Genomic DNA, 23121 nt, shown 5'->3' with positions numbered 1-23121 from the left:
TACAGCTGCAAAGTCAGAGTGCTTATCTGTTTAACAAGCAGTTCGTAGAACATTTTCTCAGACCATCAGGTGTTATGGTTTGGGGAAAAAAAGTTGTGGTTTGTGTCCAAAATCAACTATTTCTAATCAAACATAGGTCACATACCCACTGCAGTGGTTATGGGTGTGAAATCCACATTTAAATGCAGGAGTGAATCTATTAAATTATTCTACCTTATGTGAACAGAAAACTGGAGTCACTTCAAAACCTGACATTTTTGATATAGAGATAATCATAGCAACGGTTTGGTGTCTCACAGGTGTAAGAGAGGAATGCCATTTCACATACCCACTGCAGTGGTTATGAAACCACAATTAAATGCGAGAGTGAATCCATTAAATTATTGTACCGTGTGTGAACAGAAAACTGGAGTCACTCCAGATCTTAAAATGTTTGCTATAGAGATAATCATAGCAACGGTTTGGTGTCTCACAGGTGAAAAAGAGGAATGATATTTCACATGCACACTGCAGTGGTTATGGGTAAGGAAACTGTGTTCAAATGCCGGATTAAATCCATTAAATTATTGTGTGTGAACAGAAAACTGGAGTCACTCCCGATCCCAAAATGTTTGATATAGAGATGATCATAGCAGCATTTTGGTGTCTCACAGGTGTAAATGTGGAACATGGATGGTTGAGATTTAAATGCAGGATCCGGATGTCACTCTTGTAATAGTCAAAACACAATGTGTAGAGAATCCTGATTAAGCACTGGGAAGTGGAATGACATCTGAATTTAGCAACCTTAACTCTTTCCCTTCCTCCTTGTCTTTCCCATTTTCATCAAAGTAGAACGATAACTTGTTTATTTGCTTTCTGGGGCAGATCTTAACCTGGAGAGCCCCTGCCTGAAGAAGACCTGCGAGTTCGGAGCTGTGTGCGTGGTTAAGAACAGCAAGCCTGTGTGCGAATGCTCAGACGCTTGTCCACAGGACCAAGACCCTGTTTGTGGCAGCGACGGGCACACTTACAGCAGCTCATGCCAAATGAAGGCCATGGGATGTGCCCTTCAGAAAAAGATACAGATGCAGCACAAAGGACCATGTGGTGAGTCCACACACACACACATTGATGCCACTCACTCCCTCACTGCCTTTCATCCCCATCCACCCCCTGCACTTAAGCACTCCACCGATATTTCGAGCGAGGACTGTAATTTTCCTCCTCCGCAACCTTTTTTGAAACGATGCACTTAAGTTAGAATTAAAGAGGGCAGCATCCTTCACAGTAATTGTTTGCATGAGTCATGGTTTTTTTGTCTGGTTTTTGTAAGCGCGCTCCAGATAAGTCTGCAGAGGCCTGCTCGCCCTCCAAACAAACGCATGTTTATGTGTGTTCTTCACAAAAGGCTTGTAAATCATTTTCGATGGCTGTCTTTGGGCTTGGGAGGGGAATATTAAGAGTGCTTTTTCTGCTAAACTTGGAGCCCTTTGTAAAGCCAGTCTCTTTCACTGTCGGCTTAAGTTCAGAGAGAATGAGGTGGAGCTATTGTGTTGACAGAAGTGTCATGTGTTTGCAGTTTATACATGTGTGTGTGTATTGGCTGTGCCTCCAGTGAAGAGTTCGAAATGGATGCCGGGGGTCATTTGGTAGCAGTAGTAAAATTCATCTCAGATCGCTATAGGCCACGGTTGCCCTTTATTGCAGCGCCGCCTATCATGCTATATATGTTGCCAGATAGCAAATGACAAATGAGAGTGATATCTCTCTCCTCACAGGCTTCTGGAACATAAGCTTAACTACCCACAGAGATTTAACCCACAGAAACAGGTTTGGTTGGGGCCAAACAAGTCAGTTTTCATGCCTACATGGATGAAATCTTAAAACTGATGATTCAGGACTAGAAATAGAAGATTTTAGAAATACTTGAGCTTGACAGATTTGTTTTGAAATGGCAAGCTTGATGTTCTATGTGTAGAAGGTAATAATAGGCTTCCTACAATCATAGAAAACCTGTAAATATAAGATAATGGTAACACTTTAGTATAGGGACCAGTTCTCACTATTAACTAGTTGCTTATTGACTGTTAATAATGGTTAGTTAATAGCAAGAATCGAATCTTAAAATAAAGTGCCCCCCCTCAAAAAAAAATAATTGAAAGCAATAAACTTAAAAATATATATTTAGATTTTAAAAAATGCTTTTTAATTAAATGCAGGTGCATCTCAATAAATTAGAATGTTGTGGAAAAGTTCATTTATTTCAGTAATTCAACTCAAGTTGTGAAACTCGTCTATTAAATAAACTCAATGCACACAGACTGAAGTATTTCTTACAATACTTTAATTGTGATGATTTTGGCTCACATTTTACAAAAACCCACCAATTCACTATCTCAACAAATTAGAATATGGTGACATGCCAATCAGCTAATCAACTCAAAACACCTGCAAAGGTTTCCTGAGCCTTCAAAAGGGTCTCTGAGTTTGGCTCACTAAGCTACACAATCATGGGGAAGACTGTTGATCTGACAGTTGTCCAGAAGACAATCATTGACACCCTTCACAAGGAGGGTAAGCCACAAACATTCATTGCCAAAGAAGCTGGCTGTTCACAGAGTGCTGTATCCAAGCATGTTAACAGAAAGTTGAGTGGAAGGAAAAAGTGTGGAAGAAAAAGATGCACAACCAACCGAGAGAACCGCAGCCTTATGAGGATTGTCAAGCAAAATCGATTCAAGAATTTGAGTGAACTTCACAAGGAATGGACTGAGGCTGGGGTCAAGGCATCAAGAGCCACCACACACAGACATGTCAAGGAATTTGGCTACAGGTGTCGTATTCCTCTTGTTAAGCCACTCCTGAACCACAAACAACGTCAGAGGCGTCTTACCTGGGCTAAGGAGAAAAAGAACTGGACTGTTGCCCAGTGGTCCAAAGCTCTTTTCAGATGAGAGCAAGTTTTGTATTTAATTTGGAAACCAAGGTCCTAGAGTCTGGAGGAAGGGTGCAGAAGCTCATAGCCCAAGTTGCTTGAAGTCCAGTGTTAAGTTTCCACAGTCTGTGATGATTTGGGGTGCAATGTCATCTGCTGGTGTTGGTCCATTGTGTTTTTTGAAAACCAAAGACACTGCACCCGATTACCAAGACATTTTGGAACAGTTCATGCTTCCTTCTGCTGAACAGCTTTTTGAAGATGCTGATTTCATTTTCCAGCAGGATTTGGCACCTGCCCACACTGCCAAAAGCACCAAAAGTTGGTTAAATGACCATGGTGTAGGTGTGCTTGACTGGCCAGCAAACTCACCAGACCTGAACCCCATAGAGAATCTATGGGGTATTGTCAAGAGGAAAATGAGAAACAAGAGACCAAAAAATGCAGATGAGCTGAAGGCCACTGTCAAAGAAACCTGGGCTTCCATACCACCTCAGCAGTGCCACAAACTGATCACCTCCACGCCACGCCGAATTGAGGCAGTAATTAAAGCAAAAGGAGCCCCTACCAAGTATTGAGTACATGTACAGTAAATGAACATACTTTCCAGAAGGCCAACAATTCACTAAAAATGTTTTTTTATTGGTCTTATGAAGTATTCTAATTTGTTGAGATAGTGAATTGGTGGGTTTTTGTTAAATGTGAGCCAAAATCATCACAATTAAAAGAACCAAAGACTTAAACTACTTCAGTCTGTGTACACGAGTTTCACAATTTGAGTTGAACTACTAAAGTAAATGAACTACAGCCATATCGCACTGCTACTCATAGATATTGCATATATATGTATATATATATATATAGTTACAAATGTGAGCATTTCGACCTGAACCCTATAGAGAATCTATGGGGTATTGTCAAGAGGAAAATAAGAAACAAGAGACCAACAAATGCAGATGAGCTGAAGGCCACTGTCAAAGAAACCTGGGCTTCCATACCACCTCAGCAGTGCCACAAACTGATCACCTCCATGCCACGCCGAACTGAGGCAGTAATTAAAGCAAAAGGAGCCCCTACCAAGTATTGAGTACATGTACAGTAAATTAACATACTTTCCAGAAGGCCAACAATTCACTAAAAATGTTTTTTTTTATTGGTCTTATGAAGTATTCTAATTTGTTGAGATAGTGAATTGGTGGGTTTTTGTTAAATGTGAGCTAAAATCATCACAATTAAAAGAGCCAAAGACTTAAACTACTTCAGTCTGTGTGCATTGAATTTATTTAATACACAAGTTTCACAATTTGAGTTGAATTACTGAAATAAATGAACTTTTCCACGACATTCTAATTTATTGTGATGCACCTGTATACTGTATATTTATAATTACATAAAATCAATCATGGGAACCCCATATATAATTAGAAATATGTAATTAGAAAGTAAATTATATATGTAAATAATTTTATTACATTTAATTTTACAAGCTTTATCAACTGTATTAAAATGTTTACAGTTTATTCATTCATTCATTCATTCATTCATTCATTGAGAAACAACTGAAAACTAATCCTGTAAAAATTGTGGTGGTTGGTAGCTGGTCCAGTTTTGTTTGGTCCAGTCTAGATGGTTAATCAGCTGAACTGCGAAATTGTGTGACTGGTTAAGACCTGCTAGATCATATTGGACAAGCAATTTAGAGATGATAGACCATCTTTTAACCATCTGTGGTATTCCATAAACAAGCTTAACCACCTTGAACAGGATTGACCTGGTTTTTCCAGCTGGAAATAATCACTGTAGTTTGAAAAAAATCCACCCATTACAGCATCACATCAATGTTGATGGGTCCGGCCCCTTGCTGGAGCAGGTGTCAATGAAAAGGGGCAATAAAATGTGGCTGCAAACAGCTAACCATACAGAAGGAAATGTTGTTCATTTAGTGCTGTGTACACAGCCACACTCTCCACCTCAAGTGAATTCTATTATTATCACCGTTAATTATCCAGGCCCATTCAGACCACAGCCTCTGCCTCACTAAGACCCCAGCTGTGTTTGTGTGTATCTGTTCGTGAAAGCTTGTATGTGGGTCGCTGTTGATAGCAATGCACCCACATGAGTGGGTGTATGATGTGCTCGTGGCCAAATTTCATTTCATTTTCTTCACTCCACATAGAGGGGAGACTCATAAATGCCCTTATCTTTATAGTTCAGGTGCAGTCTGATAGAGATATGACTGACGTTGTTTATTATTCTGATTTTTTTCCCTCACATTTGAGTGGCGGCTGACCTTGTCTCACAGCTACAGGAAAGCGTGCCGTTGTAATGGAGTATTTGATATCTGCCCCTCTGAGAACCAATATGTATATTTTTATATGCAAGGAAATGAAAGAACAGCCAACGAGTCAGCAGCAAATAAGCACTATTTACTGGTGATTGAAATGTTACTGGCCACAGTTGGGGAATATAGGTTACCTGCAAGACACTGAGCTGGAAGCGGAAGAGAAATCATCAGGCTGTGGAAGGAGTGAGAGGGCAGTAAATAAAAACTAGGAGGAGATGGAGCAGACTAATAGTGCCGGTGCCCTTGCCCAAGCACCAATCGCCAGGGAGTTTTTACGGCTATTCACAAAAACTGCTCTTCTGTACCTGACATTAACAATGTTCCTTCCTTTCTCTGGGCAAAAGAGAGCAGTTTACCACTCACCTTTAGAGGAATTGTTCACCCAAAAATAAAACTTTTGTCATCACCAAACCTGTATGACTTTTTTTGTGAAGAAAAAACACTTTTTCATTAGAATAAAACTGAATTCTGAACATTTAAACCATTATTCATAGAAATTCTGAAAGCATCCATTCTAGTTTTCCTACGCTGAAAAAAAAGTTTGATGTAGAAATAATTTTTACTCAGAAATTGGTAGTATTTCACAATTAATGGCAAAAGGCAAATAGCACATTGAATTAAAGCTGAAGTTTCTAAGTGGAAAAACTGAAATAGAATTTTGTTGTAAAATATACTCCAGTAATCTTTGAATCTTTTTTTTTTAAAGAAAATCTACTTTTTATTATAATGGAATTGAATTCTGAACATTTGAACCATTATTCACCAAAAAAAATAAAAATAAAGTAAAAAACCTGAAAACACTCATTCTAGCTTTCCTAAACTGAAAAAAAGTTAGATGTAGAGATAATTTTCACTCAGAAATTGGTAGTATTTCACAATTAATGACAAAAGGCAAATAGCACATTGAATTAAAGCTGAAATTTCTAAGTGGAAAAACTGAAATATCATTTTCTTGTAAAATATACTCCAGTAGTCTTTGAATCTTTTTTTTTATTATAATGGAATTGAATTCTGAACATTTGAACCATTATTCACCGAAAAAAAGTGAAATAGTATTATAGTAATAGGCAAGTAACATATTGAATGAAAGTTGAAATTTTACTGCAATAACCTAAGAAAAACATAAATGACAGAATTAGTGATGACATTCTGAATTGATTGAATCCATTAGAATAATTACTTCGCATATCAAGCTGATTCAGTTCTCAATGATTAAATGACTCAGCTCAACAATGACTTAAAATTCAGTCTTTTTCAACACAAAGCTGCCGTATGAAGACATATATTTGACACCCAAATGGTACAAACCTTTTTTATACCTTTATGATACTTTTGTGGTGCTTTTGTGCTCTTCTTGAAGCTTGAAAGCTCTAGTCCGCATTCATTGTAACTGCATACAAAAGAGAGAAACATTATTCAAAATTTTCTTTGTGCTTCGAATAAGAAAGAGCGTCATACAGGTTTTGAATGACATGAGGGTGAGTAAATGATGGTACAATTTTCATTTCTGGGCCTGAATGAACAGAATTTCTTCTTTTTTCCCTTAAGGCTAAGCTCTGCCATAATGGCCCATGTCTGTACTCGTATCTCGGGTCCAGCTTTGTATGCTGGATCGCTGTTTATATGTTACCGACTGCCGTATCTATTGCACTTCCCTCTGCCGAGGCCGTGAAAGCATGGAAACATGTTGCAACTGATAAAGAAATGCCTTTATCACACATACTGATAAAGGAGAATACCAGCAGCCATGAGAATGTGATTTATCGGCCTGCATTGGACTGTCACGACGAAGCGCTCTTGGTCGGCCGCTGGGCAGCACGCTGCAGCTGCTTTTAATAAGACGGCCGAGCGCAGTCCCTGAGGTTGACTGATCCTGAGCGGAGGTGAGGTCACTTTATTAATGTGCAATAAACAGGTTGGTAGAAGAGAGACGAGAGATTTATGCATGAGGACCTCTCTCCATTAACACTAAATCAGGTGCTGTTATTACCCCAGCACTAATTGAATGTGATAGCAGTTGCTCTAATGCAATCCCCCAGGTGTAATTGTCATCGGCCATGCTCCCTCCTTCCCTCTCTCCCAGTTGGAACCACATTTTGTTTTACTGATTAACTGGGCTCTCGGTAATCATAGCAAGATATCTGAGAACTAGGGATTTCAATTTAACACCTTAACTATGATTAATTTAAAAAACACACACACTAAAACCCTTAATCACACTCTCTGACCTGTATATAAATTGTGTAATATGTAAATAAATAGTACTAGAACGATTTTATATCTTCAGTTAATAATTGAATTGCATGATATTGCAATTAATATCACAAATTAACATTTGGTATAAAGTTTAATACTATTAATTGTTTCATATTAATAAAAATTATTTTAAATTCTTCATTTTATGTAATTATTATATAATATATCTAACATTTCTTAATATATCAATTTAATATTAATATAATTGTAAATAAATATAAATAAGAAATTAATCAAATGTAATACAAATGTAAAAACAATTTAGAAAGAACAGCTATTGTTACAAAGTAAATACAAAATGTTTAGTGCAAATTTAAGCATTAAAAAAAATCTAAACCAAGTGATCACTTACTGATTTTTATTAAATGAACACATGTATGTGTAACTGAAGTAGTGCAAAACAAGTACTGAAAGTGCATTCTGTCAACTTTTTTAGTGCATGCAATTCACAATTTACACTGTGCAATTGGGGGAAATAATTAAACTGGGATAAGGGTAAAACAAATGAAAAATATTATAACAGTGAAATTCCTAATAGTAATTGCTAATTGCCATAGCCTATGTTTCTCTATTCAAACAACAGCGGTTGAGTAAGTGCATTTATTTAGCGATAACAAATGCAAACAATACAGTCGAGATCTCATGACAGAACACAGACTGGTTGAGTGACACTTTCATTTTGATCGCTAAACTCCAGCTTGTTTGTCAGTGTTTTGAGATCATCGACGCTTCCACAATGAGGAGTGAGCTCGTGCGCATGGTTGCCAGATTGCTTAAAATAAGCAAAACACCGGGGAGAAAATGTATCCTTGTAACAGCGAAGCTCTGATTCGGGGAACTGTAGAGGCGTGTACAGTTGAGCAATCCGCAATAACGTGTTGTCTCCTTTTTTGGACGTTCAGCGCGTTCTTTTGGGAAAGTATGCTTGAATTTGAAATATTCGGTATTCACGATAATCACGATATTTTCAAATTTTACATCGTCATCAAAATTATTGGATATCGCTAATATTCGATATATCGCCCAGCCCTAATATATATATATATATATACAGTACATACACATATATATTTTTAATCATGTAATTAATTCCAGTTATTTTTTGTATAAAATATATGGAATTAGTTACATGTCTTTTTAAATACATGTATATTCTATCATATTAATATTAGAATTAATTCTTTTGTATAAAATTTGTATAAAATAGCTTAATTTGGGGGTTTTCCTCAGTAAATATTGGCATGTGGTTAATTAAATGCAATGTCATGCCAGGGGGGCTGTAACTGTGTCCGAAGGCACAACATCAGTTGAAATGGATGACGTTATAAGATGCTCTGCTGTGCCTGCATGTAAACAGAGCAGCGTTGCTCCCATCTGCACAATGGAAGGATGCTTTAGCCCAGACTTTGCTGAGAGATTTTAATAAAGCTGACAGGCGACCGGGCAGCTGAGGCTGATCCTAGTGAGCGATGGTGTGAATCTGTAGCATGAATCTCTCCATTGACGTCACACTTCCTTTTCAGCAGATGAGTCCTGCAACAACTGCTCGTTTGGCGCGATCTGCGACGCTCAGACTGGCCGGTGCGTGTGCCCCAAAGGGTGTTTGGAAACACGGCAGCCCGTGTGCGGCAGCGACGGGATGACGTACGAGAATGAGTGCAAGCTAAACGTGGAAGCCTGCACTAAGCAGCTGGATCTCAGAGTGGTGGCCCATGGAGAATGCAGTGAGTACAGAAAAACAACAATCAGTTCATCCATCACCTTCATACATGTTCACTCATCAGTCTGCGTTTGCTGCCAAACAAATCATTTTCTGTAGTATTTTTGTTTTGATTTCCAGTAAAACTTTCTTTAGTTTACAATATTGTGACAGATGAATTTTTTCTGATGTGTCTTGAACTAAGGTTATCTGTTTTGTTTGTTTATGCATAAATCCCATGTTTTTCAGAATTATGCTTTAAGCAAGAAAATTGACAATTTAAGGAGAAAAATAAACTTAATTCAAGATAAATGTTCTCTGAAAAAGTCGTAATATCTTGTGCAGTATTACTTTTCAAGCAAATTATGTTTGTTTTTTTTTCGTTTTTTAAATCGTTGAATTATGTGGTGCTAGAAAACAAGACAAAATACTGATGAAGAAAATGTTTTGCAGTGCAGTTTTCTTGTCAAAACACAAGAAACTGTTTTAGCTCTCTTTCCAAATCATGTTATGCATGCTACATGATTTTACGTGGTGGTTTTTACGTAGCAGAATCCCATGTGAATGTGTTTGGAGTTTCAGGAGGACGTTTATTGAGGTGTGAACATGTTTCTTGCATCTCTTTGTGTCTCAACTATCCTGTCCTGTGATTTGTGCGTGTTGCGTGTGTGTGATCAGAAACCTGTGGCAGCACTGTGTGTAGCTGGGGAGCACGGTGCGTCGAGAACCAGTGTGAGTGTCAGCAGTGCACGGGTCAGCCGGTGAAACCCGTGTGCGGCAACGACGGCAACACCTACAACAACGACTGTGAGCTGCGGCTGGCCTCCTGCAAGAAACAGAGGAAGATTGAGGTGGCCAAACCTGGCGTCTGTGATGAAGGTGGGTTTATGTGTTCATGTATGTGATAAGATAAGTGAGAAGCTGAAATCCCTGTTATTTGCTGATTTTCACAGTTGTACTTGGGGCGAGCCGAGTTAATGCATTCACTCCAAACAGTTTATTGCGGCCAATTTAACCTCCTTGCATCGACTGCACTTAGTGACCCGTCATATTTGAAGCATGAAATGCAGGCATTAGTATGCGCCTTGTGTTCTCTGTCTTTTCTTGTTGTGTGAGATTCAGTTTTATTCTGGTTTTGAGGCAGTTATAGTCGGTACCATGCTTTCCACTTGTACTAACATTTAATAGAACATATGTATATATGTAATATTCACAATATATGCACAATAAAACACACACACACATAAATATGCTAATGAGGCACATTGGAGTGACATCAGCTCCCCTCTTGGACTGATTGGCTAGAGTAGGAGCTGTCGATTTAGAACTAGTGGACCAATGATGACGCTTAAACCCACCCTGATTTACATGAAACTCTAACCGCAACATTTGGAAAAGCGAGCGCTAAACTTGGAAACAAGAGCGAAGTTAAAAGCAGCATAAGCATACAGAAAATAAAAATATGAGCAGAAAATGTATGAGGGCACAAAAGAAACAAAGAAATATATCAAAGGAAAACATGATTTTGTGTGCAAGTCGAATAATTTTGCGTTAATATTTCAGTTTTGTGCAATATGATTTTAAATGTAAAATATTTTGATTCATGCTTATTTTTTCAATTTTTCATTTTTGATTATTTTTCAATCTGTGACTATTGTTTGCTATTCTGAGAACTTTGCTTACATTTTTTACATTTTGCGCAATATATTTTTCCTTATATTTTTTAATTTTGGTTTCACTCTTATCATTTTTTTTATCTGCGACTGCAATACTTTTGGCAGAAAACTGATTCCATAAAGTTTCCCTGAGATTTTAAAAATAAATATTTTATTAATTAAGTATTATTTCCTTTACGAACCCCAGTTTGGGAAAGCTTGTTGTAATGTAATGTTTAATGCACTTCATGTTGTCAATTACAACAAATGTTATAAATTTTCTTACTCTTTGTATGTTTATATCAATATGGTACAAGATTGTCCAATATGATAAATGACAAGTAATCTAAAAGTAATCATAAAGTAGTCTTATTATATGACCTAAATGTGTAATGCAATGGATTACGTTGCAAACTACTATTTTTGTCATGTAATTTGAAATCAGTAACAGACTACAATTTAAACTACAAAGTACTCTACCCAGCTCTGTATATAATAAACTATAATGTACCCTACCACTTCTCTGTATAGTCCTTATGTAATATCTCACTTAAGTCATTCCCAGCAGGCTGTTTGGCAGTAAAACAAAAATAAATAAATAAAATAAAAAATCACACATTTTCCCCCTCTAAGTCTCATCAGACCTTTTTTTCCAGCTCTGTAAGCTGTGGAGGAGTTGCTGTTAAAGGCTGCAGGATCTGGGTCCGGTCAATAGATCCTGCCCAGAGGCCTGTGACACCTGCTTTGTCAATTTATTCTCTAGACTAGTGATGCAACACCGCGGCGGCTAAAACACATCAGCCGGCAGGTCTTTGTATTTAGAAGAATAGTGAACGGGGTTTTAAGTTGATGAAAACAGAGCTGTTTTGTCTATCTTACATTTAGCTTTCAAACACCGCACTCCATTTGTGTGATGGCTGGTATGATTTTGCGGTTGTGGGCACAAAATACAGTCAAAGTAAAACATTTTCTCAGAGGGGCCAAAGGGGCTGTTTATTTACACAGACATGGTTTATTCATTTGTTTAGACCTGGCTTCAATACGCATGTTCATTAGTCATAAGAAAGAAATGGCAGTGTTCTCTCACTCTTTTATTTGGAGGTAATGAAAAATGACAGTGTTCCCTGCGTCTGGCCGTAGCGGAGAATTTATCACCTGTTTAATTTCACACTCTGCTAGTCTGAATTCAGCCTCATTGTAGACACAGACAAAGCGATATGTGAGAACCGAGCATCACCTTGGGGCAGAGGCCCGCTTTGAATTGAATATACGTTTACTAAATAGGATTATGCATTGGAAATAGCAACATAATAGCTTATAAAGCATCAGTACACGCTCCGGATCACCCACAGGTAGAGAGTTTGGGAGCGGGCAAACAGGAGAGAGTGTGCAGTCATCCGTTACACACAAGAATCTTCTCATAAAGAACTTCTGCAGGCTGTCAGGATGCCCTATTGCTCTTTATGTTGGCAGCATTTCGATTACTCTAAGCTACTGTCCAGGTCTTTCAGTAATGCCCATCTACAGGAGACAAATCACAAGTAAACAGAAAACAACCAACTAGGGCTGGAATTTATAGCTTAAAAAAGGCAACTTTTTTTAGTCTTTATATATATTGATATAAAGTGATTTGTTTTAGTCTTTAAATATGTTGATTTAAAGTGTTTTTTATGTTTTGTTCATTTAGAAAAGAAAACAAGCCATTATAGCCAACTTAATTATTATTATTATTTTTAAATAATTCTAAAACACAGTAAACATCTAGTAAATGTATCTACACAGAAATAAAATATGTGAATATCTCATTGAATATGTGAATATTATGTAGGCATATTTTCCACAGTATTCTTCATAAAAAATGTATATATTTTTTTTATTTTTAATTAATGTTCCCTACTATAACAATGCATAGTAATAATAAGCAATATTTATCTACATATATTTAAAAATAAAAAAAAATATTCTGAGCACTGATAAATTGTTGGATCAGTTTTGAATCGAGTAATTTTGAACTGATTGACATGAAATTAATCAAACGTACCCGTTCTATTGCCAGTTTTACTACTGAAGTTTAAATCTGAAGATCCTATGTCTTTAAGGAACAGTTTACCAAACAATAAAAATTCACCATTTAATCATCCTCATGTCCATCCAAAACTTTATGATTTTTTCCCTCTGTGGAGCATGAAAGACAATATTTTGAGGAAGAACATTTTAGAAATGCTCATATAATTAATGTAAAAGGCATCCAAATCAACATTAGACATCACTGACTTTTATTGGGTGGACAAAAAACATGGAGATATTAATCAGTGTATCCTTTTTTTGTGAAAAAAAAGTCATACAGGTTCGGCTCAACATGAGAATGAGTAAATAAGGGTGAAAATTAGTTTTTTCTGTGTAAATTATGTTTTTAATGTTCCCAGAGTCATTAAAAGTGTGCAAAATTTGTCATGTGATGCCTTTTATCAAATCAAATGTCCCAAAAAAGTCACAATATTCACTTAATTTTGTCACCAGTAAAGTCATTGCATATATATTGTGAATATTTTAGAAATCCTACAACTAACCATCCTGCCGATCTTGAAGGCCAAAGGTTGTGTGTGTGTGTGTGTGTGTGTGTGTGTGTAGATGTATACCCATAGTTTGAGATACAGAGGTCAACAACTTGTGATGAATGTGAATGTTGACTCTCAAGGGGAGAAATGAAAAAGAGAGTGAGGAAGAGAGAGGTAGACAAGGTGTGTGTTTGTGTGTGCGTGCCAAAAGTGAAGTGTGACATTTAGAAGGTCTGTGTGTGTGTGTGTGTGTGTGTGTGTTTTCATGGGAGTTATGCATTCACAGTAAGGCATCCCAGCCACCTGCAACAAACTAGCAGCTAAGTCTGAAGGTCACTGTCCTTGCTGCGCTCCCGCTTGACATTTTTTCTCCCCGTTCTCCCCATATCTCTCTCCTCTCCCCGTCATCTATCTCCTCATCGGCCAGAAAAACCTTTCACCTCTTGATGGTACCATCTGTTTTTTTCTACTGGAGTTATTCTGTGTCTGTTTACCCACTTTGCTTTCACTCTAGCTCGCTCTTTATTAATGGAACGTCTTAATGGAAACCGCATGGCTAAATGGACCCCATAAGTACATGATTGAGTTAAAGAGACGGAAAAGGGCTTTGAAAACAGCTGATGTGTACATCTTGGTGTTCGCTAATTGAAAGGTTCGCGTGCGGTGCGGGTGGCGGTGACATCAAAGGGCCGAAACTAATTAGCACCTCCTCCCCCACCCGTATCCATTCACTCCACCGGGTTTATTTATTCACCTTTTTACGTTGCATTTTTTTTCTGCTAACGCACAGCAGAACCGGGAACGTAAACGCTTTCATCTTGTGCTTAGCTTGCACAATTTGGCTTAGGTGGCCCGGAGAGCCTCGTATATGGAAATGATTGCCGTTGCTGCTCAGTGGTCAGGTTTATCAGAGTCAGAGTTTAGAAACCTTAATTTAAGCGTATTATTTACTGTATTGCTGATGAGGGGATGAGAGTGTGCGTTGAATCTGTAATGGGTCTTTGCAGTGCAAAACTGCTTTGTGGCTTTGGAATTGCTTGTGGTATCAGGTCTGTTTCATACGCAAACGCAAGCAGCACATTTATTTATATACTTAAATTACAGTTTATAGTATTTACACTGAGTGTATAAGCAGGACGGTGCTGTGTAGAAGAAGCTCTGCTGCAAGATTAGTTTTTTTTTGTGCTGAGCTCATTTTTACTGTTCAACGTGTGTTTGACTTAGCAGAAAACACTTGAAAATGCACTATAAATTTGTCAACAATCTTTTATTATCAATATAGGCTTTTATGAAGCAACATAACAATGATGCAAACTATATGTGATCCCTCAGAAATGGTTCTAATGTGCTGATTTGGTGGTCAAGAAACATTTCTTATTATTATACATGTTAAAAAGCAGTTGTACTGCTTAATATTTTTGCAGAAACTTTGACACATTTTTTTAAGGTTCTTTGCTAAATAGAAATTTTTATTAAATTAATATTTTTATTCATCAGGGGTGCATTAAATTGATCAATAATAAAAGACAGTAAATATATTTGTAATGTTGCAAAAGATTTTTCAGACAAGATTATCATAGATCAGTCAGTTAAAATATTTCAAAAGCATGTTTTTTCAACTTTCTATTCATCAAAGAATTGTATATATATCAGAATATTAATCAGAATATTACAATGATTTCTGCAAGATCATGTAACACTGAAGACTAAAGTAATGATGCTGAAATTCATCTTAAGAATAAATTATGTTTTATTAAAATAGAAAACAAAGAATATGAATATTATAGATCAGTCAGTTAAAATATTTAAAATTCTGTTTTATTAAAATACAAAACAGTTAATTAAAAAAAATTGTGCACAATATGGCTGGTTTATTCTCTATGTTTTCATGGTTTGCTGTTATTTTTTTATCAAATAAGTGCAGCCTTGGTGATGATAGAATGCTTCTTTCGAAAACTTTGTATAAATTTTGTATATTATTGTATATTATTATCATCCAGGTGGATGCTGCACACTGGTGGTGGATGAGGAGATACCCCCTGACAATGTAAAGCGCTTTGAGTGCTTAGAAAAGTGCTATATAAATGTAATGAATTATTATTATTATTATATTATTGAGTAGGGGTGTGACGAGATCCGATGTGTCTCGCGAGACCAGTCAGATAACGTGACGATATCCTCACGCAGACCTTTCAGATATATTTGCATTACACTAGCTCGTTCACAAGTGGTGGTATGTAAGATATTTTATGTTACATCAGGCAAGTGGCCGCATGATAAGCGGGAAAATTACGCAGTGTAGTCTTTATCCAGTCATAAAAACAGAATTCACAGTTTAGCGTGGAATGTCAAGGAATTTGTCAAATTTTGAATTAATTAATCAAAAGTAGGTCATTACACTTAAATCAAATCACGATATGGACTAGTATCTGTAAATATTAAGCCGCAAAAGTCGATTTAAATATGAATCCTGCATGTTCTGCCTCTCTGTTTATGAATGGCGCAGACGCGCGGTTTCATTTACTACACACACACACTGTGTGTGTAGTAAATTTCAGCGGTGATTTCAGCGTCTGCCTTCTCACTAAATGAGGACGTAAACACATGAACAACATCTCCAGAACTGCTCTAAGAGTCACTTCATTACCATTTTAGCGTTTGATTTGAGTAAAACTAGCGTCATATCTCGTACACAGAACTGTAAAGGTATTCACGGCAACCCGTCAAAATAAAAGTCTTGATTATAATAAAAGCCGGTTTGATTTGAAGACATTGTGCCTATATTGTAAATATAGAATTTCTGAGGGGAAGAAAATTCATAAGGCTACTTTAAGAAAAAAAAATTAATAAATTAAGTTGTTTTATGCATTCAAATAATTAGATATGCTAAAACACAGAATTTGGTAACAATAAAAAATATAAATAATATGGTGAGAAAAAATAAAACATTTCATAGGACCCTAAAACATGTCAGTTTTGTTCAACTTTTTAATAAATTGATGTGAAAATGTATAAGTTTCATGATTTTAATTAATAAGAATAAAAGACTATTTTTCCCTATATATTTCATCATTGAGGATTTCTTTAAAAAAGTCTAAAAATCTTGTCTCGTCTCATTCTCGTGAACCCAGTCTCGTGTCTCGTCTCGTCTCGTGGGATAAGTGTCTCATCACACCCCTATTGAGTTATTAAATGTATTTGTTGTGAAAGTATGTGCAGCATGAAGCATTTTGTGCTTCCCCTGTGCTTCAGACAGTTTTTAACTGTTTTCTCTGTTTGCTGTGCCATAATAATAGGCAATTGGTGTGAAAAAAAGAGAAAGGTTGTAATAATCAGGCAAATGCAACATTCTTTCCCCTTGGAGTCTCTTGGCTGATCTTTACAAGACTCTGCCCTAAAGCGTAAATTCAGCTCAGCTCACATTAAGCAAAATACCGAATCTCTTCATCACAGTGTCGGATCGCTAATGCTCTGAAGCAGAAACCTGATGTCTACACAGTGAGTGCGTTTGCTCTCTGTATCACTGTGGCCAGGGCTTCAGGCTTGAGTGCTTTCATTGTTTCCAGGCTGGGGCTAATGAATTGAATGGCCTCCACAAGTATCGACCCTGCAAGGCTGACAGTGGGGATTTTTGATAAGACGTATCAGTGCTGGCCAACCCCTAGCCTTTACTGTGACCGGCTTCATAATCTGTTTAAGGAGATTTTTTATGCTTAGTGGCATTTCCACCTATACACAATCGATTTTCCCATCAGGGTGCACGAGGTTGCCCTACCCAGCTTTGCATGTGAAGAAAAGAACGCGTTTAACTCGCAATGGAGACGTGGGAAAGAGCATCCACAGGCATTTGGTTTTTCCTCATTAATCAAATCGATCGACATGCAGATTTTGTGTTTCCCTAATGCTAATGATAAACTGGCTGATAAATCGCAATTAATTGCATATATCAGTATCTGCAGAGAAAAGACCCCAAAAAATAATACAAAGTTGTGAAGTTACCTCAAAATTGCGAAATATTATTAGAAGTTGAAATAAATATCGATTATATAAATATTTTAAAATGTTATTTATTTGTGAGATGGTAAGCTGAATTTTTAACAGACTTCAACTTTCAACTTCATTCTTCAGTCACATGATCCTTCAGAAAGCATCTACTGTATATACAGTATATATATATATAGGCATAGATACAGATGTATAGATATAGAATTTTTTCTCAGCAAATGCATTTTTTTTTTCCTTAACGAAGGCAAACACGCAGTTATGAACTGCAGCAAGTTTTACACTCTTTTTATTAGCTGCTCGGCAACTTTCATTAAAAATAACAAATGGTAATGCTCTGTTACAAAGAGTGGTGCTTTATATCTCCAGCAAGTCAGCTTTGTTGACTAATGAACTTTAATTCTAATTAAATAGGCTAGATAAGAGTGTGTTTAATGAGGCGACTCATCTGAAGAAAAATCCTCACTATTTCCTCACCCATAATCCCCAAAGTTTGGATCCTGGAGAGAATCGAGATTTATCCGTTGGGGTTTCACACAGAGAAACGAACCCTGAACTCGCACCGAGACTAATTCCACCTGACATAATGTAGTGTGATTACTGACGTCACGCATGATGGCCGTGAAACACTCTTACATTGATTTCAGATTGTCAGTTATTTCACTTCTAATCTAAATGTAGGAGACACTTTGCTGGTGGCACACTGGTGTCTTGTTTAATGTATTTCGTTAGTTGCTGGGTATTTCCATTGCTGGTCATTATCTTGTTCTTCCAGCAGTGCCTTTGCTTCAATCTTCACTCCAACGTGAAGAAAATCTCAATATGCACAGAATGTCTGAATACTTTGCCAAGCACTGTCCATTAATTCTTGGCAGCAAAAGTTAAAACAAGATGCTTGAGTACCTGGGAATATTTTTATTTTATTAGAAGACAATGTGCGGCATACTGATATGCAAATATGTGTTTGCATGAGGTCCCCAGTGTCTGCGTGTCTTATTTGTCTTTGCTCTTTGTGACTTCTAAAGTACTTACCCGCTGTTTACGCTCAGATCCCAGGTCTCATGTGAGATTGCTTGTTTATCTCCCTGAAATCAGTGTTAGTGATTTTATTTGTTCTTTAATATGGTGTAAATTGAGGTTGTGCATGGGTTACTGCTCTTTGTGTGGACAAACACCCAAACAACTGTGTATGGGTTTGTACACAATGTGTCGGTACCTCATCATTTTTACGTTTAGATTGCCTTTGTCATTATCTAATGGTCACCAAAGTGCATTTTTAAAAACACTAATAATTTAAGAACACCTTTAAATATAAGGTTTAGCAAATCTGAAAAGAAATGCAATATTTAGTTTTTATTAGCATTAAATGATTGGTTTTATGTAATTTTGAGTCAATTAAACTGAATTAAAGTGTTGTGTTTTTTGACATTTAGACAAAATACACTGCTACTCTGAGAGGCTCTTTTTATACCCAATCATGTTGCCAATTGACCTAATAAGTTGCAAATTGGTCTTCCAGCTGTTCCTTATATGTACATTTAACTTTTCCGGCCTCTTATTGCTACCTGTCCCAACTTTTTTGGAATGTGTAGCTCTCATGAAATCCAAAATGAGCCAATATTTGGCATGACATTTCAAAATGTCTCACTTTCAACATTTGATATGTTATCTATATTCTATTGTGAATAAAATATAAGTTTATGAGATTTGTAAATTATTCCATTCTCACAATTTGTACAGTGTCCCAACTTTTTTGGAATTGGGTTTGTATTATAGAATTTGATGTTGGCCATTTATTGGTTATATCTGGTTATGTCTCCAAAATGAATAGGTCCTATCCGTTTTTCATACTATACATTACAGTATAATGTTGTTGTATCTAAATTCACTTGTAATACTTGTTTTTATTTTGTTTTATTGTTTTTTTGCATTTATTTAGACAAATGGTTTGGATATTTAATATGGATCATTTTATGCATATATTGCATGTCATTTATGAATTTATGTTCATTAAGATATGGATGGAATATTTGTCTTTTTAAAAATGTATTTATCACAGTTTTTTATGTGAAATAATAAAGACAAAAAAATGATTAAAATGGTGAAAAACTTGTGAAATTTTCGCGTCGCGTCGCGCCACGTCTTTAAAATTCAAACACATTATTTTCTATGAGTTTACTCACACCAGTGGCGCCATGTTGTACTTGTTGTAAGAATTGTTCTAGAAGCGGTGCTGAGCTTCTTTCTGTCTCTGATGTGCGACTGCCTTTAGACATGCCGAAAACTTGACGCTACAGCAGCTCTTCTTTTTCGTTATGCACTAACTCTGCAGCAGCACTTCTTCTTCTTCATCGTCTCGTCTGATGCACTCAGCCAAGCACTCTAGCCACGACCTCGCCCCTCCCCCCAACCATTAGAATTTTCGTAGGCGGGAATTATTTTAATGATATTCTAATGGGCCACTTTGTGATATCACAAAACCCGGAAAACAAATGCTGTAGTCCAAACGAGCCGTTCGTTGTAGTTCTTGAAAAGGAATTTAAAAAAAATGAAATATCTCCCTTTGGAGTGGACTTTGAGATTTGTAACTTTGTAGATCTTTTTTATGCCCAAACATACACACTGGCTAAAATAAAAAAAGTGAAAAGCATAATAGGACCCCTTTAAGTTTGGATGTCCTGTACCGAGCACATTCAGGGCTTTTCAGAGATACTACATGTTTGGACGTTTCACCATGAACACTCCCTCTCTTTGGTCTTCAAAAATGTCTGATTTTAATTTAGTGACACTCTTATGGAAATATGATAATATTTTGTAATTATCATTTAAATCTGACTAATTTTTAAACTGTGTCTCATAAATCAACATATCAGGAAAATGTTATGGGGTTTCAAATCAAAATATGACTTTCTGTTACGAAACAGGACGTTGATTTCATACATGTCCACTGTAGAGGACACCGGGACTAAAAGCATGTTCATTACGCATTTTGGGTGACACAACAAGTTAATAGGGAAAGAAATTATATTTCAATATTCCTATGAAATATTATATATTATTATGAACATCTTGTCAATTATTACTCCCATTATTACACTTCTTTTTTCATTACATATTGCCCCAAAAACACATTAATATGCAAATTAGATTTAGTTTATAGATATATTATATATAATGAGAAAACCTGTTTATGGCCATTTTACACACATTTTGCATAAAGAAAAGTAGTTGACTCATAGTTGAGAATTATCTTTATACAAAGTTTGGTAAAAACTAACCCTGAAAACTAAAAATATATAAAAAAAAAATTTTTTTGTATAAAAAAAAACAATTGTTTTTGCCTATGCATGTTCATTCATGTCTTTTTATATAAAACATTTTTTGAGTCCTCTAACAAGGACGTAGCATAACTTATGAATGAAATATCATTAAAAAAATAATAATAATTAATAATTTAAAAAAATTATTTAAAAAATGTTTATTGCTCTAAACAATGTAATGACATGAAAAAAATACTATTTTTTTCCTAAAATGTTTTGCCGGGTTAAAAATTATGATTTAAAAATGCCAGACACTTAAGGGTTTTGGGTTAGAATTAGTATAACAACTGAGTTTTATTTTAAAAATGTATTTATCAGAGGATTTTTTACAAACTAATGGAGACAAAAAAAAAAGAAAATGTTTACAGTTATGCATCAGCTACCCATAAATAGACTAAATTATCTCCTTTTATACTTAAAAAATGTTTGCGTTAAGGGTTTGAGTTAGAATTAGTATAATGACTGAATGATTGATTTTTATTTTATGGACAGTTCAAATCAATCAAGGGTCTATGAAGTAAACAAGGGTATTTGCTTATGTTCCAACAGACTGCGGTTCAGGAGGCTCAGGTTCAGGATCTGAAACCTGCGAGCAGGATCGTTGTCGACGATACGGCGGATCATGGGATGACGACACAGAGGATGACCGCTGCGTGTGTGACTTCACCTGTCAGACAGTGCCGCACAGCTCAGTATGTCCATTCACACACCTTGCCATTTCCAATCGAAGAGAGTGCCGCCCAGGCATTTGCAGTGTTGGGGAGTAACTAGTTACATGTAACGGTGTTACGCAATTTAATTACAAAATAAATGTAACTGTAATCAGTTACAGTTACTAAGAAAAAATGTGTAATTAAATTACAGTTACTTATGAAAATGTCAACGATTACAAAGGGGATTACATTTGAATATTTACACACATCCACATACAGATTTAATTGAATTCTTTCCCAAATTGCACTGACTACTCTTCAGACATACGGTCCTATAATTTCCGCGATGCGGAAAACACAGACTGGTTCGTAGAATCCAGTCATAAAAATTGAATTCCTATAGCCTAACCGTCTATAGGACGGAATATGCCACATTTTGGACGAATAAATCAAAAGTAGGTCAGTACACTTTATTCAAAACGCGATATGGACTAGTGTCTGTGAATATTAAGCCGCAAAAAGACAATATATGAATCCTGCACGTTCTGCGTGTCTGTGAAAATCAGACGCAGACTGGCCATTGAGAGAACCGGTAGCCTGGCAGCCGATTTGCCCCGCTATTTTAATATTATTATTGTATAATTGCCTGCCGAATGTACTAAAGCGATTATTTCCGAACTCGCCATTCGATAATTAAATCTCTAATAAATCATGAATCGGTTAGTAGTGACTGGCAATGCTTCGGCTTGCGCGCTCTCTGCGCCTCCGCCAAATGGTTTGGGACAGAGTAATCAATGCGAGAGAGAGAATGGAGTGGACTGTGGAAGCGCACAGATGGAGCAGAGAAGCAAAACTACTGTTCGGTTTCAATTGCAGGTCAGTTTCATCAGTAAATATACTATTGTAGTTTTGTCTTTGTTTACTTGGTTAAGCAGCAGCCCATTGCTCATTAGTCATCACTCAAAATACTGTATAAAGGACATCATTATTATCTATTGTAATGTTACAGTAGTAATTTAGCAGACAAAAAATAAAAAAATATAATAGGTTTAGGGGGAGCTAGGGCAGACAACAACACAACCCTTACGAAAATTAACAATGATTTTACTATAAATCCAAAGACAATGGTTACTATTGTTAAGCCATGGTAACCGCAAATAAACCATGGTTTTTGCTACACTAACCATAGTTTAACTATGGAATTTTTAGTAAAAATAAATACAACTGGTAATCCATTTACCAAAAAAAAAAAAAGCATGTTTACTGTACTTTTACTATAATAAAAGCATGGTTAATTTTTGTAAGGGAAAAACATGACTTATGTTCAGTATTAGGATTTTTCTATAACGATATTGTCGTGATGTACTAATTTTGACATGTAGACAATTTAGAAAGTATAGTTTTGTTAAATCTTGAGTATTAAAGTCATGTGAGAGATGGATATCAGGGCAAAATAAAGAGACTGAAAAGAAAAATGTAAGTGAAGGTGCAGTTCAGGAGAGAACTTTAATTATTTTGCATGTCCCCAACCTAAGGATTTAAACCTTTTTTATGTGAGGTCCATACAAAAAATAGGGTTGTCCGTGTTTCAGAATTTGTTGTGGGTGTATGAGTGTGCGATTTCCCGGCCTGAATTTTTTTTCTCAGTCTGCCCCTCATGGAAATGAATGGCGCAGACATGCGGTTTCATTTACTACACATAGGCCTACTGAAGCTC

General features: G+C 36.3%; 1 protein-coding gene across 7 annotated transcripts in view; it reads left to right on the top strand.

The window, feature by feature from the left end:
• agrn (agrin) overlaps positions 1-23121 on the top strand; it is a 285064-nt gene that overhangs the window by 197302 nt on the left and 64641 nt on the right. For 6 of the 7 annotated variants that reach the window (XM_016280112.1, XM_016280114.1, XM_016280111.1 and 3 more), the window contains 4 exons: positions 868-1089; positions 9041-9241; positions 9895-10095; positions 21301-21443. In XM_016280112.1, coding sequence (XP_016135598.1) covers positions 868-1089; positions 9041-9241; positions 9895-10095; positions 21301-21443 — 767 coding nt within the window. The remainder of the gene's footprint in view (positions 1-867; positions 1090-9040; positions 9242-9894; positions 10096-21300; positions 21444-23121) is intronic. The other variant, XM_016280113.1, reaches the window with a different exon arrangement.

This window comes from Sinocyclocheilus grahami, unplaced genomic scaffold, assembly GCF_001515645.1.
Source record: "Sinocyclocheilus grahami isolate Dianchi unplaced genomic scaffold, SAMN03320097.WGS_v1.1 scaffold137.1, whole genome shotgun sequence".
In the NCBI taxonomy this organism is placed as follows: Eukaryota; Metazoa; Chordata; class Actinopteri; order Cypriniformes; family Cyprinidae; genus Sinocyclocheilus; species Sinocyclocheilus grahami.
Note: the sequence above shows the minus strand (reverse complement) of the source record. Positions and strands in the feature narration are given on the sequence as shown.